Source organism: Aptenodytes forsteri, unplaced genomic scaffold (assembly GCF_000699145.1).
Source record: "Aptenodytes forsteri isolate BGI_AS27 unplaced genomic scaffold, ASM69914v1 Scaffold23, whole genome shotgun sequence".
NCBI lineage: Eukaryota > Metazoa > Chordata > Aves > Sphenisciformes > Spheniscidae > Aptenodytes > Aptenodytes forsteri.
In genome coordinates this window covers 1272149-1289607 of record NW_008796043.1, presented here as the reverse complement: position 1 = coordinate 1289607, position 17459 = coordinate 1272149, and the positions used below count along the sequence as shown (strand labels likewise).

The 17459-nt window shown below is 41.5% G+C and overlaps 1 protein-coding gene across 18 annotated transcripts in view; it reads left to right on the top strand.

Moving 5' to 3' along the window:
- Positions 1–17459, top strand: part of DTNA (dystrobrevin alpha) — a 222374-nt gene that overhangs the window by 138197 nt on the left and 66718 nt on the right. For 17 of the 18 annotated variants that reach the window (XM_009285603.2, XM_009285618.2, XM_009285614.2 and 14 more), the window contains one exon: positions 13469–13682. In XM_009285603.2, the coding sequence (XP_009283878.1) occupies positions 13469–13682 (214 nt within the window). Of the gene's footprint in view, positions 1–7247; positions 7252–10257; positions 10261–13468; positions 13683–17459 lie in introns of those variants that run through there. The other variant, XM_019473757.1, reaches the window with a different exon arrangement.

Genomic DNA, 17459 nt, shown 5'->3' with positions numbered 1-17459 from the left:
TACAAAAAAAAAAGGGTCTTCCAGATACCAGGATCCATCTCTCTCTATCTCAAAGCTGATTATAGCTCAGATCCCAAAAGATTTTTTGGCAAATAAATCCTGTTGTTTTCAGTGTAATAGGTCTTTAAATACCTATGAAAGCTTGAACCTGTGGTTCAGTTAGCACCTCCGTTACCAACCTCAGCAAAAGGTTAAATAAGATTAGAGTCTGAACTGTCCTTATGACTTCAGGCATAAGATGCTTTTTCACCAAAGTCCTGCGTGTCACATGAATATCCTGCTTCATAGCAATGCTCTCGCTCTCAGCAGCTGAGGTTGATATTGGGATTTTGTCCCAGAAACCCTCTGGATTGACCCAAACTCTTCAGAAGAGAGACGCATACGCCATCACTCTTTAGTGTGTCTCTTCTGTTCTGAGGCTAAAAAATGCAATTCTGGTATCAGGCAGTTTACCCAAGCATTAAGTTCAGCTTAAGTATTTCTCTAATTATTTTTAATAGATGAAAACGTTATGGGCCAAATTCAGTCCACATTACACAAGAAATTATTTAGATTAATAGAATAAGGATCAGCTTGAGAATATGCATATATGTAAAATATTACATCTTTTCTATTCAAGGAAATACACAATTCATGTTTCATTAGTATTCTGTGCCTTGTATTGCTGTTTACAGTCTTACCAACCCTAAATGATTTAAAAAAAAAAAATTAAAGAAGACAAAATAACCATGGGTCAAACTCTGAAAAACAGGAGATGGGCCAAGGAGGGTTTTTGTCTTCAAGCAGTTCTAAATGTATAATATGTGCTTATTCTTTTTCATTGACCTTTGTGATATGACTGAACCTTAAAGGTTGAGAATGTAATCTCAGCTTGTTTTCTATAGCCATGAGGGAAGAAATTATTATAAAGAACTGTTAAATCGCTTATTCTCTTGTCATCATGAGCTATTTTTTTAAAGAAAACAGCAGTTAATATGAGATTGGGGATAATACCCTATAACCTTAGAGCTGGTAACGCATGCTACTTCAAAAGTAATGAAAAATATAAGTAACCCAATTTGTTAACATTTGCATTCGCTTTACACTTGCTTTTTGCTGGTAACAGTGCCAAAGCAAGCTGTAGTCTTCTTGTGGCATGGGGAGGTTTTTAGGGGGATAGAGAGAGCTGGCAGCGGTTGCATCAAAGGAAAAAAAAATGAAGTTATTTAAGAGAGAAAGATGTAGTATTAGTCAGACTTGGCATTTGAAGAAACATACTTCTGGAGGAGATTTTATCACTGTAATAAGGAGATTCAACATGAAGACATTCTGCCCTTTCCACCTCACGGCTTTGTTATCGTTTGCCTATCACATGTGATCGCCTGTATAGGACATCCACACCTCCAAATCTCCAAGCACACAGTCGTTATTCAACCAAATATGCAGACAAGGCCGTTTTCTGGAGAGAGCGGAGGGGATGCACAGCCTTCGATTTGTGTTAGCTCGCTTGACATTGTGCCAGTAGAGAGTTAAAATGTTATAGCAAATGTGTGCTGCATTTACTAAAATATACCGAGTAGTGCCATCCTGTGGTCAGGACTGCGGCTACCAGAAGGCTTGTGCACCGTGTCCTGCCTGTTTTCTAAAAGCTGGTTTGTCTTGGGTTGTTACACACAATCTGAGTTGTGCCAGGCTCTAAAATTATGGTTTTCTTCTCATATGTTCAGTCATTTCTGAACTTCTAGTTTAATCTCCTAAATAGGAGGGCTGGGACATGGCTTTTTCTTTTCTCTGGAAACATTTTTTGAAAGTCTTCATAATTCAGTTTCTGTCACCAGATCTATAACAGAGAAAACTTTGAAAATCAACTCCAGATACAGTATCACCCGGCCTTGGAGATACTTTTTGCCACCTTTTGGGAGTGCAGAAGCTTCTGAACTTCTAGTTTAATCTCCTAAATAGGAGGGCTGGGACATGGCTTTTTCTTTTCTCTGGAAACATTTTTTGAAAGTCTTCATAATTCAGTTTCTGTCACCAGATCTATAACAGAGAAAACTTTGAAAATCAACTCCAGATACAGTATCACCCGGCCTTGGAGATACTTTTTGCCACCTTTTGGGAGTGCAGAAGCTTTTTCCTCATATATTGTTTTCTGTAATATAGTACGGAATAGTTATATTTCATTAAGAATTTGAAATGCTGTAATTTTACTAATTGAAATATGAACTCAGAAATAAGGCAAATTGATGTTATTTTAAGAGAAATGAGAAAGCTGTTGTGTGTCACACATATTTACTGACCAAGTTTTGTTACCCTATGTCCCCATGAATTCTTTGGCTAATTTAAAGCTGACACTTGCAAAACCCATTTGAAGGAACTCTTTAGTGAGATTGAGGCCTGATCGCACAACGCCTCAGATAAAGCCTTTCTCATTAAAATAGTTTTATGGTGGGATAGCAAGAATAATAGAGATGCATAATCTCGGAACACCATTGTTTGTTTGGGGGGTGGGATTTATAAAGTTTGTGGCTATGGAATACAAGTAGCACAGGTCTGGTATTTACACATGGGTCTTTAATTCATAAATATGCTTAAGTCTTAAAACAGGAAAATTATGTATAATCAATTGGTTTAAGCTATGCGACTTATTAGCAACAGTGCAGAGTTTTAATTGAGTGGTCTTTCGTGGTTGGCATCAAAATATTAAGAAGCTTAGAGTTAGATTTTTTTATTATTTTATTTTATATATGTCATACTTCATTCAGCATTTTGAATAAATTATTTCAAAGTACGTTTAAAAAAAGGAAACACTTTCCCAGCATCTGGGTGACAAGTAGATGACAACAGTTTCCCAGCCCAGCACTGCAGGGTGCATCGCCCACCGTTCCCTTTTGCAGAATCGACTGTCATTAGTGCTGCTCCTCGGGGAGACTGATGGCCTCTTCTGCCACCCACAGAGAGCCCTTCAGGCTTCAGTTAAACATAGGTGAGACAAAACAGGCAGGAATTCACAGCAGGGGGAGAAGGAACTTTTATTGTAAATTGAATTAATGTAAAAGAGAAGAATTTTACTGGAGATCTTTAGATACTCTTACACCTTGGTGGGTTTGTCAGGTGCCATATTAAAAGTAAAAAGATCACATGTCAGTATATTGTTGTCTTAATGGTTATTCCTCATCAGTAGCACTTGGCCAAGTTGACAGACACTTCCAACAGGCAATGTCTGTTTAATACACTGTAGTGATCAGAATCTCAGAAGGTTTTAGAATAACTCATTTTTCCTTCTGGGCAGAACAGTAGGTGAGGATACAAGGATGCAAGCCTGGGTATGTGGACAGGAGAACCTTTAAAACTTTTCCCCAAACAAGTTCAGTGCCTCAGTTGTACACATCATGTCCTGCAGTTTTCCAGACACCCAGCAGCCAGGTTTGGCAACCACTCAGAAATGTCTCCTGTGCGTGCGGTGTGCAGCTGGCCGGCACGTGCACAGAGAGCCCAGCTCCTGCTGGGTAGGACATCGCTTGTGCAGACTGATTCCACACACCGTTTTGCACAAAGTCCAGCATGTCCTGTGTGGTGTGTACCACATGGACAGGTGATCTGTATGAATGCAGTGAGTCCAAACACAGCTGACTTACTCCACGTGCACAGTAGTTCGGAAGAAAGATGTTTCCACTGGCTGGTCTGAATGTTTAGTTCCTTATCCAGGCACTCCTCCTCACTCTGGCTGTCCATCACTGGGGTGGGCAGGTAGAAGTGGATAACCTTACTCCAGCTTCTTGCTGGGCCAGTACATACCACACATCTGCACACTCTCACAGCACAGGCAAAGAGGTAAGGAGGAATGCGTACAGCTGACAGGGGACTAAGTGAAACCATGACCTCCCCCTGAGATCCCTTGGCATTCAAAGGAAAGCTTGAGGGAATGTCTGAGTACACGGAGTGCCATGAAGACCCTCTGTACACCTCACACAAAACCTCTTGAGGATGTGGAGGACTCTTTCCCAAGCATTCAAGGGGCCTCGGGGCAGGCTCTGTGTTTTTTTGTTTATTGCATGAGTCGCAAAAGGGACTTGGAGCATAGCTTACTTGAGCAATGACTTCAGAGAAAAATCAGTGGGACAACACTGATTCCTCTCCAGTAAGAGTTATTATATGTTTTTGCAGTATAAGTTCATGATTAGACAAGGACATCATAGAATCACAGAATCGCTGAGGTTGGCAGGGATCTCTGGAGAGAGCAGGGTCAGCTAGAGCAGATCGCTCAGCGCTGTGTCCAGTTCAGGTTTGAATATCTTCAAGGATGGAGACTCCACAGCCTCTCTGGGCAACCTGTCACAGTGTTTGACAACCCTCACAGGGTAATTTTTTTTCTTATGTTTAAGCGCTTTCCTGTATTTTAATTTGTGCCCATTTCCTTCTGTCCTTTCACTGTCCTTTCCCTGTCCTCTCTTTACTCCCTTGCATCAGATGTTTATACACACTTATAAAGTCCCGCTGAGCCTTCCCTCCTGTAGGCTGAACAGTCCCAGATCTCTCAGCCTCTCCCCATATGACAGTTGCTCCAGTCCCTTCATCATTTTCGTGGCCCTTTGCTGGACTTTGGACCCAGCACTCCAGATGTGAGTAGAGGGGAAGGATCACCTCCCTCCACCTACTGGCAGCACACTACCCAATGCAGCCCAGGAGGATGTTGTCTGCCTTTGCTGAGAAGACGTATTGCTGGTTGGCACCCAGCCTGTACTGGTACATGGGGTTATTCCTTTTCACGTCCAGGACTTTACATTTCCATTTGTTGCACTTCACGAGGTTCCTGTCAGCCCATTTCTCCAGCCTGTTGAGGTCCCTCTGAATGGCAGCGCAGCCCTCTGGTGTATCAGCCACTCTTCCCTGTTTTGTATCAGCTGAAAACTTGCTGAGGGTGCACTCTGTCCCATCATCCAGGCCATTAATGAATGTGTTAAACAGTATTGGCCCCAGTATCAAGCCTGGTGGTACACCACTAGTGACTGGACTCCAGTTGGACTTGGTGCAACAAATCTCAAGACTTCAGCTAATCTTTTCAGCCAGTTTTCAGTCCACCTCACTGTCCACTTATCCAGCCTGCACTTACTAGTTTGCCCATGAGGATATTATGGGACACAGTGTTGAAAGCCTTGCTAAAGTCAGAATAAAGAACATCCACCGCTCTCCCTTGTCCTGTGAGCTAGTCATTTCATTGTGGAAGGCAAAGAGGTTGATCAAGCATGATTTTCCTGTCATAAATTGATGCTGACTGCTCCCAATCACCTTCTTGTCCTTAATATGCTTGGAAATTCCAGGAGGATTCACTCCTTCCCCTTTCCAGGGACTGAGGTGAGTGTTTAGTTCACTGGATCCTTCTTCTTGCTATTCTTGGGAATAGGAGTGACAGTGGCTTTCTCTCAGCCCTCAGGAACCTCCCCTGATTGCCACGAGCTTTCAAAGACAATCGAGTGGCCTTATATTGACATCAGCCAGTTCCCGCAGCAGTCATGGATGCATTCCCTGTCAGGTCCTATGGACTTGATTATGCCAATCTGTTTAAACATACCCTAACCAGATCCTCCTCCATCGAGGTTGTCTTCCTTGCTCCAGACTGTCCCACTTGTTGCAGGGGCCTTCGTCCTGAAGATGAAGCTTACCAGTAAGCCTTTGCCAAATCCAATTCCAGGTGGGCAATCTTTGACAAGACTTTGATTTTTGCGAAGAAAGAAGTAAATGTTGTCTGTGGTTATTCTTAGTTATGAATACATCATCTTCTTACAACTTTTCATACTACTGTATGGGGCTAATACACACATCTCTAAATACTCTAGGTTTCTTTTTATGTAGTGCCCTGACTTTTCCCTAAAAATTAAAGCATTTTGTGATCAGAATAACATGGCGGTAAATATTCTGAATATTTCGTTAATTTCTTCTTTAAGCTTGTAGTATTAACTCACCAATCAGTGCATCTACAAAACCTAGAAATCAAGTGTATTTCATTGCAAGAAGATGAAATGAAATACATTTTGACATTAACACATTTAAATATGTATGGACAACCTAGAAATCCACGAGTCTTGCTTTTCAAAATCAGTGGTGACCATCCCAAGAGCTGTTGATGGCCTGCAGAGCATTCAGAAGTGGCCCAACGCACACCAAGCTTATTGGATCGGCTGCCTAGCAGGTGCCAGCTATGCTAGAAATCATTGGGCTGTATGAACTGTGTCTTGCAGCAGAGGTCAGCAAGGGAGGTAGGTGAGGAGCCTGAGGGACACGGGAGCAGGAATAGAAATGTACCGGACATTTTTAGGTACAGACTGAGTGCAGGTTCAGATATCTGGGCAATGAGTAGCCTGGGTGTGACAGGCCATGTAAGGTGACAGCTGCCACCAGATGTCCCGAGCCAAAGAGCTGGGTACCTCATTTTAGCCCTGAGCAGAAGCAACACCCTGCTACATTTTCTTTTTCATGCAATTTGGCACCTAGAGAGCGTAAAAGATGCAAGCCATCGTAGCTGGCACATCGATCTGCGTAGTGGTGGGACGTGCAGATAAAGCTTTTGGTGATCATGCTACAGCCAACTGATTTGAGGGGCAGCTTGGCCACAAACAGGTGTAGTTTAGAGGGAAAACACTCCTCACTCAGTCCCCTGTTACCTGCCTGGCAGCAGGAGAGAGGGAGCCAAACAGAAAGAGTGAGTGACTTCCCAGGGCTTCATAGCAATGACGATGACAAATGGCTCAATACCCTGATTTGTGATGGGTTCATAGATTCTAATCAAAAAAAGAAGAATCGTCTAACATATTTTATAATATTTTTAGGATTGTTAGACAAGGAAGCATAAATCTTTCCCTTTTAATGAAATCCACCTGAAATACCTGACATACATTCAAGTGCCATTGATTTTAAATGACAGTACTAGTACGTTTAAACTCAAGCATGTCTGTAAGAGCTTTGCTGGACTAAAATCTTAATGAAGTATATACTAAAATTTTGGAAATAATTTAAATTAATACTTCTTTAAAAGTTTTTCCTGTATTCGCCAACAAAGGAAAATCTATCAAGGAGGAATTCTGTCCTATCAATTGGGCATGTTTAACCTAGATTTAGTTAGACCTACTGTATGTTAAGTAAATTTGAATTGATTACTAATTTAGTCGCTTCCCTTGTTTGATTAAATGTAATCTCCTCTTTCATGTTCATTTAGTAATAAATGGAAACATAACATTATAGAGTTCATGGTTCAGGTGGAATACAAAAAATGCAGTAGAACAGATGAGGATTTTTGCATAAGTAGATCAGTTTAATGGTAAAAAAGCTTAAGCACACAGACTTTTTTTTTTTTTTTACTATTTAGAAGATAAACTTCCACTACAGTTTTCTTTTTTATGCTTGCTTAGGGCAACATCATTTCTTGACAACTGATGTTTGAAGTAATCCTCCTCCTTTAAGATTAGTGATATATCCGAGATTATCTATATTTCACAGCCTTTCCATAATTCTAAATAGACTGCATGATGGAAAGGAAACTTCATTTTTCACTGCCTAAATAAATTTTAATTTCTTTGCTTTGAATTGAAAAAAAATAAGTGTAGTCCAGCTCTTCTCTCACATTTTGGCTATTACGATACCTTTGTCTACCAAACAGGAAATTACTAGTTGCAAGTAAATTAAAGTTACTAGTTACAATAAATTAAAAATACATTGGTTTGCTGCTAATGAAGAGACTAAAAAATGCTTGAAGAGAAGAGGGAGGATCAAGATCAATAAAATTGACATATGCATTTATAATAAGCAACGTAATTTTGTCCTAAATTCTGCTTTCTCCAAATGTATCCAGAGTACACGTCTTCCACAAATTAACCTGTTGACAGAGTTGTAGGTGATGGAATTCTGCAGTGTTACTACTAATTACTCTTTTTCATCATCAAAGTAGTAAAAGGCAATAGAAGATGTTCTGAACACAGGTGAAGGCAGAAGGGCAGGATGTAAAAATTCAAGGGTGTCTGGAAACTTCTTAGTTTGAGGAAAATATAAAATTCCTTTCAAACTGAGCCAGCCATCTTTCATTCACCCGTACATCCTGCAGAGAGAGACCGATCAAATCAGTTACAATGTGCTGGCAACAGGCACTCTCCAAATGTTGTTTGAACAGGTGAAGGAGTCCACTGAAGAAAATAACATTTGTTATTTGGAGTATATTTTCATGCATTAATCTTAATTCTCTGCGGTTCAGCCAGGGTCTCCTCAAAGCATGCATTTGTTGGTAACAATTGCTGTGGAGTGAACGGCAGCCATCTGTAATGCTGCTCATCTGCGTCGTCCCACTTCTGTCCGGATACTGAACTTTATTTACATTCACTAATCACTATCTGTTACAGAACGTGTTCAAATATGAAATCCTCTATGACAGTGGTTAAATATTACTTAATCTCATAAAAGTTAAATTAGCAGACAGTGTTTGCCATAGAAGATCTAATAATGCAGATGTTTAGCTTAGCTGTGACTTTAGAACTAATCACTTAACAGAAAATCTAAAGGGAGATGTATAGTTTAGCAATTGCTTGTGGAAATCATCTACATTTTTTTCAGACATGAGGCAGATGAGGGAGATCTTCTACACCTGGATAGCTATGCTGTTTACGGAGTGCGAGGCCTTTCTGAAGGGTCCGTGAAGATTGGCTGGGCTGCATGATTTTGGATTGCCTTATACCACTCAGATGCTAGATACAAGCAGCTTTTACTCCTACTGCCTAGTGATCATCTGCTGACACTGAAGAAATAACTGACAGATTTCTGTAGTTTTGCAGATCCATTTCAGAAAGGGCGTCATTCTCATGCTGAGGTATAATTCCCTTTTCAGAGGGAAATGTGGGTAGGGCAACAAAAGCAGCAACAGCAATGAGAAGTTAAAAACAAACTTGTGGAGTTTTACTTTGTTGAGGGAATTTAAGGCAGATTTTAGGAGAGAGAAAGCTCTCCTGCATCTGTAAGCTTGTTTGTTACACTGCAGACTCTTCTTGTTAGCGTCCTACTAGTATGTAGAAATCAGATTTGGGTTTTATTGCACTACATGTTGTGCAAACAAAATAAGGAGTTATGCCTTCTTCAGTGAGTTTAAAACAATGTCAGGGATGGATAAATAAATAAATGGGCATAGCAGGTATTATAGAAAATGGGTAGCAGAGAGAATGAAAATTAAAATGAGAGGAAGGTAAGCTTATGCAAAGTTTGCAAGGTCGACATTCTATTATACATTGAAAAGACTACAGATATCATTAGCTGTAGGCATAAATTTCTAATAGTACAAATGAATAGAGTGGAGCCTGTAGAGGCCTGTGTTTTACTCTGCCTTTTCCCAATGTCGATAGGTTGACTTGGCAGCGTGATACAATATGTAAAAGTCTGCTTACTATGTGAGTAAACTTAAAAAAAAAAAGGATTTTCAATGATCGGTAGGGCACTACACCCAGATGTAATCTGTGCAAGGTTAAGTGATGCAGTATAAGAGGCTGTGACTATGACAGGATCTGGTAGCTGTTCATACAGATTAAAGTATTTATTATTCATATTTTATATAAAACCTGAATTATTCTAGGCCATGTAGTAGTCAGAACAGAAAAGACATCTTTTCTTAATGTTTAAAGAGCAAGGTGTGAGATTCGTCTTCGTTAACTTTACCAGCTCTGAGGTTACATGTCTCATGTAAACTTGTCGCTTTAGGCTTTGTGTGTAGTCAATGAAGAAATATGGGAACCTTCAAAGCACTGTTCATCCCACCTGTCTCCAAACAGCTGCTTTAAGGTGCCTTTTTCTTTCACTGACATTAGAGGGAGCCTTGTTCACCAGCTGACAGTAGACACCTGATTTTTGACATTTAAATTTGGGTGGGTGAATTCTTGTCCATAACAACTGACTTGAGTAGAGGCCAGAGACTTCAGTCTTCTGTACAGCAGTCTAACAAACTCTCCTGGTGATTTTGAGCTAGACATTTCAGCAGATATTTTCAAAATTAGCAGATCTTGTTAAATGTCTGGCTCTTGTCCATCTTCCATTTCTTCCTCCAGGAAGTATTGCTTTCCAGCCTCTGTAGAGAGATTTGAAATTCATGAATAAAATGCAAAATAAAATAGTGCAGTAGGATTGTTGTTTATTCAGCTTCAAGTGGAACCAAAGTGTTTCTGGAGAAAGAAAAAAAAGCCCAAGTAAAATTATTTATAGTACAAATGCACAGCAGTTCCTTGAGACTAATTTTTTTATGGTGGGTGGGAGACTGTTAACTGCTGTGTAATTTCCAATAAGTCATTTTCTTAGTCTTGTGCCCTACCTTTCTGGCATACCAATGAATATCAGGATAGCTTATGAGGCTTTCAGGTTAGAGTTAACACTAAAACCCATATTTTTCTCTCAGATGTGTTAGTGTACTGATATTATTAGTCCCATGTCTGCTAGCCTCTGGATATTTCCCTTCCCAGGACCATCATCAAAACTAACTCTGGATATGACTATGTTATGAAAAATATAATATCAGTGGGAAAAGAAAAAAAAAATTAAAATCTGACAGCCACATAGTATCAGTAGTGGATCATGTGAAGAATAAAGACACCAGCCCCCATTTCAGCCTCATTCATTGTGCCAGCTGTTTTCCTCCATGCTCTCTTATTCAAGAGTTTTCCACTACTAGGCTATAGCAATTAAAGTTAAATTGCTGCGTGAAATTCAGTTCTCACTGTTAAGGAGTCCAGATGTCTGGTTCATCCTCCCAGGATGTCCTTTTATCAGTGCTGGGGAAACCGTCGCAGTTCCCCGCTACTGCAGAAGTAAACTAGATACACACATGGTCAAATTGCTGTGTTCATTCCTCCGCTCTGATCAGGTGCAGGGCTGCTTGAGAGGTACCCCCAAGCAGCTCTGATGACACGATCTGTTACCCTTTATATTCCCCTTTTCCACCCCCATGCTTTTTCCTCTACTATGCTCATGCACTCCCAGATAAACAGCCTGTCCCTGTTTATTCTTACCCACTAGCTCCAATGTTGCTGATTTTACATCCTTATTCGGTATTTATGATAGGGTTGCCCTAGTAATTTCTGCCTCGGTCAGCAGTGCTGTTAAGCTAGTACCCCTGTTCGTGCTGTTTCTTGGATTGTTATCTTGTTAGTGTAGCCGCAAGTCAAGGTTAGCCATCTGCACCTGCATTACTCCCTTTTTGCTATTGGTTATGCCCGGTAATTTCTCACGTTGTTATCTTGTTAGTGTAGCTACAGTTCAGGTTCAAGAGTTTGCACACATACCCTCGCACCCAGAAGCCAGCCTGGTGCAACTGCTGGTGGAAGCACCTTCTCCTTCATCTGCTTGGTCTGAATTACCAGAGACAGCTCTCATGGCCAGCAACAGCTAGACCTTGAGGGAAACATCACACTTAATCTTCAGCTGTCCGCCTGCCCTTCCCCTCTTAATAAGGCCACAAAATACTTGCACATGGTCCAGCCTGTTGCTGCATCTTCTGGCATATTGTATGTATTTCTTCATGTATTTCTTCCTTGGCTGCCTTACAGTGGTGACCCAGAGTGGGAAATGCTCATTAACCCTTTTGTCCTGGACCAGACAATGGCCTACTTTCTGGTGACTTCTTCCGTTCTCTGCCCAGTCTGGCCTCTGAGCCATGTGGAGAAGTTCCCCAGAAAGGGGTCAGTTATTCTGTGCAGGCCGTCTTCCTGGAGATTGTTCCTCTCCCATTTACCCAGATTACCTCTGTAGCAACTTGAGAGTGAAAACTGGTTGAATGGGAATGGGAATGGCTGCATTAAAAGGATCTGAGGCCTATGCCAGATTTTTTATGGGGAAGCTTTCCCCAGCTAGAAGACAAAAAGGAGGAGTTCAGAGAGGTTGTATGCTCCACCCACCTGGCTTAATTCAGAACTACACTGAAGACAACCTGCCAGCATACAAGGTCGCCTATAGAAGTTTCCTTTTAATACAAAGGCCAAATAAATATTTAGGTGTCACGATGGAACTGCATCTTTCAGTTTTTCCCAATTATTTGCTAGGGAACAGCAAGAAGAAGTGGAAAGGTGCCTTGTCTAGTGCCCGAAGTAGTTGCTGCTGCTGTGGCCGCTCACCTGTATGGTGTATCTTCCTCCTTGGGCTTACACATGTGGTAGCAGGGAGTTAGAGATTATTTTTTTCCTGAGGTAGAAGAAAAGAAACCAAATCATAGAGAAAAATTCTAGACTAAGTAAACCGGCAGTGTACCTGGTTTCATTTATCTATCTATCTAGTATCAGCTTACATTTCCCTGCCATCAGACCACCATGTCACACTGCAGTCTGAGACAGCACCTGCAAACCAAGCAAGTGAAAGTATAATGATGAGGGTTAGAATTAAATTTCTCTATCCACAAAAAAAATGCATCTCCTTCCACATTCGGATGGCTCTTGATATGTCATAAGACATATCGCCATGCTAAGTAATAAGAACTATACAGTAGTTTGGTAAAAAAAAGATAATTTGCACCCTGAACCTCATGATTTGTTTCTTATTGACAGTTTAGTAGGACAGTAGGTAATACTTAAGATAAAAAAAGGGATGATTCTTTGAGTTCAGGTTTGAACTAAATCCAAATTTTGAATGAGTGTAGGGTTTTTTTTTTATTTTTGGCATGGTCCACCGCTTCTGGAAATGCCAATCTGCGGCAAGCCGATCATACTGCCACAATAACAGTGCTATGCAAACAAGATTTCTATTTGGGTACAATATGAAGGGTGAGCAGAGATTGTCCTTTAAGCTGTCCTTGTAAATAAAAACAGCCCCCATGAAATTCAGCTTAGACCGGGACTTTATCAAAGAGAGAGATTGAACAAATCGTTTGGCAAATATATTTAGAAGACACAAAATAGGACTTTGGGATCCCTTCATTACGTGTTCTTTGTTTAAATGTAGCTTGTCTACCCTGACTCAATTGCAATTCTGTTTCTGTAAAATATTTTGCTTTCCATACAAATTGCTGAAAAGAATTTTCAAAATGTCAGTATGTGTTAAGCACTTAGTATTCCTAGGATCTTCTGAAAAGCCCATCTGCTATGCAAATTAATATCTAAGAGTAATTTCTGAATGGGTATTCATAGAGGCATGGTTCAGAAGAACAATTAGCATATGTTTACCTTCCATTGATTTCCGTAAAATATAGATTTTTACTTGAATACTTTATACAATGAGGAATGATTTCCCAAGCTGAAGTTGTATGCATTACAACTAATAATATCAATATATTGTTTGCTTATTAATGGATTTGAATTTTATTTGTGCGTTCCTCCACCAAGTTCAATTATCAGTGATGGAAAATACATCCATTCATTTAATTATTCGTGAAGCGTGTCCTGCGTGATTGTGTTATTCCCCACGCTGTGGGATGAGGTGACTTTTTTTCTCAGTTGCTTTCAGCAGCGCGTGTCCCCGCTGACTCTTTCTTCCTGTCCCCTAGTGCATCTGGTGGACATCTGGAACGTGATAGAAGCCTTGCGGGAAAACGCATTGAACAACCTGGATCCCAACATCGAACTGAACGTGGCTCGCCTGGAAGCTGTGATTTCAACTATCTTCTACCAGCTCAACAAACGGATGCCGACAACCCACCAGATCAATGTGGAGCAATCCATCAGCTTACTGCTCAACTTCTTGCTAGCAGCCTTTGATCCGTAAGTCTGCCTTTCTTAGCCACATGTGCTTCCCTGCTCTCCTGACTGGTGAAAGGATTTTGCTTGCTCTGGAAATATCTTTGGAAAACAATTGAACAAGCTAAATTGTGACCCAAATAATGAACATGTGAATAGTGCTAACTAGGGAGAGAACCTAAATTAAGGACCTCTGCTTTCCTTTCTGATGAGCCAAATTCAGCACAACTGTGTTTTCATCCAGTTACTCAGACTTGTTCCAGTTTATATCAAAGAAGAATTATCTACAGAAACAAATTTACATCCACTTCTAATTTGCCATGTTATTTATTGACACACCAGTGGCTGACACCACTGCAATGCCTCTGCAGCAGTGCCATGGGTTAATAGCTCATCATTTTGAAAGAGCTCATTTTCCTGCAAGTTCTTGCAGCTGTAAGCAATTTTTTTTTTCTGGCTCATGCCAGTGCAGCATGATTTTGAGACCATGACAGAAATAGGATAAAGACCTGGAGGTGATGAAATGCATGTTGTTTATTACTGCATGGGACCCATATTACAAAAAGGACAATTTTGAGATAGAGCGAGCCACTTACCTTAACAAGTATACTGTGTGTACATACTACAGTTTCTGAATACATAGTCATCAACTGTACTGCAATATTTGCAATCCTGAAAACCGAATTATTGGAGAACAGTGGTTAAGTCTGACCTATTGCCTATTGCAGATGACCTATTGCCTCCTTGTGGCTTATATTTTGAAAATTCACCAGCTGAAAATACTGGCCACGACACATTAAAATAAGTATGCTGCCCCTCTCCCCCTCCCTCTTTCCCATCCTGTTGCTTGAGGGCCCCAGTGCTGGGTGTCGTCGAGCACCTTTCAGAGCCAGACCAGCTGGCGACTCAGTCGCCATGGCAACGGGGAGAAAAAGTAGATGGTCCATGTGATGAGGCTGCACCCAGCCTCCCCTCTGGCCCCTCCAAGGGAAGAAAAAGAAGCCAATCCATTGTGAAACCATAGCCTTCAGGAATATTTTTCTCCCCTCAAGGGCGATAAAAGAAGGAACAAGCATTTTAATTTATACCATTGTGGCTGTGACAAGAACACTAAAGGACGATGAAAATGGCCAGACGCATGCATTGCTGCATGCCGCAAGCAAACTGCTTCCCGGCTGGTAAACACAGGGAAAGACCCAGGACTGTGGGGGCAAGACCTGCGATAACATGCTTGTTTTGTAGCTCACTGTACAGGGGTAAAGATCTCGGCTAGACGTCAAGGCTACTTGCAGCAAAATGGAGGAGAGGATTTTACTTCCCTGTAGGGAAACAGAGAATGTGCTTAAAGGGGTAAGGTTTTGCTTTCCCTGAAAACATCCCATGTGCTGTGGGCCGTGACCTGTTTCTGGGCTTCACATCAGGCCCTCCCAGGGGTGAGGAGGCTGTGACCCTCACTCCGTTCGCCAAGCAGCAACTCAGTCTGTCATGCTGCCTCCGAGCGGGGTGCACAGGATGCACTTCCCAGAAGGACAGAGACACCCAAAGGACGCCCAGGAAGAGGCTCCCAGCTCTGGGGTCGGAGATAGGGGCTGGCTGCCTATCACCCCATTTTAAATGCACCAAATATCTGGGATGAGGTTTAGGTGCAATCTGAGATATCTAAGTTCAGGCTTCATGGCGGTGTGTGTCAACTAGATCTCTCTTTACTGTAATGCGAGTTTGGACACCTGTCACAGATATAGACATAAAAGTTAAGCGTCTGATTCTCAAAATGTGCCCTACCCTTTAGTATGGTTCAGATTATTGAAATTTTGGGTCGGGTGTTGGTTTAGCAACCACTGGTGGTCCAGATTTCCCTGTTCCTGGGAAACAGAGGGAGGGAGGGAGGTGGCTCTACATGCTACAGGGGTGGTGTGAGAGCTGCTGGGGTCTAACCAGAGCTGATGTCTCTGCTTCCTATGTTGCTCCCTTCCCTCCCCTTCCCTGCAGTGCAGCAGAAAGGTCCTTCTCTGCTGAAGGCTACAAGTTGGTAGAAGGAGGAGCAAGGTCTTTTCTGGTGGTCCCATGCTCAGAGGGAAGCAATGCACTGCATATAGGGGGAACAGGCGTGGAACTGTGAGGCAGGATGAAGTCTTTTTCTTACTCTCCCCCCATTTATAGAAACTGGACAGTTAAACTAGATTGCCTGCAGTCTTCTCTGATGAAAAAAGGGGTTTTACTAGGTGTGTGAATCATACTGATATCACAACAGTCACCCCTAAAATAGTCCTGTTATCTTTGATCTCTTCAAAGGTTCACTTCTCTATTTCTTAGCCTTGTGTTTTAAGAAAACAGTTGGCCAGCAGAAATGCCATCCAAATTTCTAGGTGGCTACTGAAGAACTATTTTTCTTGTTTATTAATGAATGTTAATATGATCACGTTTGATTATATGAATGCAGACAACAATGAAAAAAAACCCAAAACCCTAAAAAACCCAAACCAGCTTTCTAAGACCAAAACAGTAGACCAAGACCAAATAGCTCTTCAGTATAAATGAGAAGGCTGTTCTAAGTGATCATGGATGTTTTTGGTGTTTGTGGCTACGCAGAGCGATGGCTGCTCCTGCTGTATGGTGGGCAGGTCCAGAAAAGGTTGTGTGGTTTCTCATGTCTTGCTTGAAATGCAAAGAAAGAAAGTGGAGAAATGGAGTCTGCGACGTAACATATATGAAGGGACCACAAGGGACAAGTTAATGTGTGATATAAAATCTAATAAGCTTACCACTGTCTCATTTATTTAGTTCTAGTTAATATATACTGCCTCGCGTGTACTGTGCTGGCTGAAGATCCTCCAAGCTTTAAACAGAGCTTCTTCCCTCGTTTATAGCCTGCTGAAAACCTGGCAGGTGTCTCTGCCCTCTGGCAGGGAGTATTTCCCTAGGCCTGCAATACAGATGTCTTCTCAGGAGCTAGAACCTGGCTAGCAAAACTTAAGAGGAACCACAGCGCAATGCTGTGGCATGTGGGCCAGCTTGGCCACTGCCTGTGCTGAACTTTCATCGCAGTTTTTTTATGATGTTTTCACAGCCTCGGGGATTCATTAGGCCTACAGGTAATTATATTTCCCTGCTGCCTAACCCTGAAGGGAGGAAAAAGTGGGGAAAAATTATAGCATATAAGATTTCATGTGACGCTGAGTGTGATGCTCCTTCATGCTAAGCCAAAACTAAAGTGCAACCTTATAAAACGGCAAGTCAACAAAATCAAAATTCACAAACAGAAATGCTGCTCCAATTAATTTGCCGTTAGTGTATAAAAGTCAGCATCACATGGTAGAGGACCCTGACAGACCAAAACCAGTGAGCAGAATGAGACGGTCAGACTTTAAAAAATCTGGACAAAAACATGCCTGATTTGCATTTTTAACTGCACATTAAAACTGGGCAATAGCTTTTGCTTCAAGGTCTAAGGTGTTTAACTGGCTTTATGAAATAACACTAGCGCGCAAGTACTATATAAAAAGATGGCAAGTTCAGACCTCTCTGAAAAATTCATCCCAGGCCGGTGTCAAAGCCTAGGTGGCTAGGTGGAATGTCAGCCTCATTCAATCGAGCCGTTCCCAAAAAGACTCTTTTTAAACAGACTGTAAAATATTCTGTGCTAGATCATCTTCAGCACTGACTCAGTATTGCAATACGGCTATTCCTGCTGCAAAGTTTAACTGACAAGAAAGTAGCTGATTTTTCTCTGTCCCTTGACATTCCTGTCCTACGAATGGGGTTGTGAGCTCTGGGCTATGAAACAGACCCAATCTGGCTGGA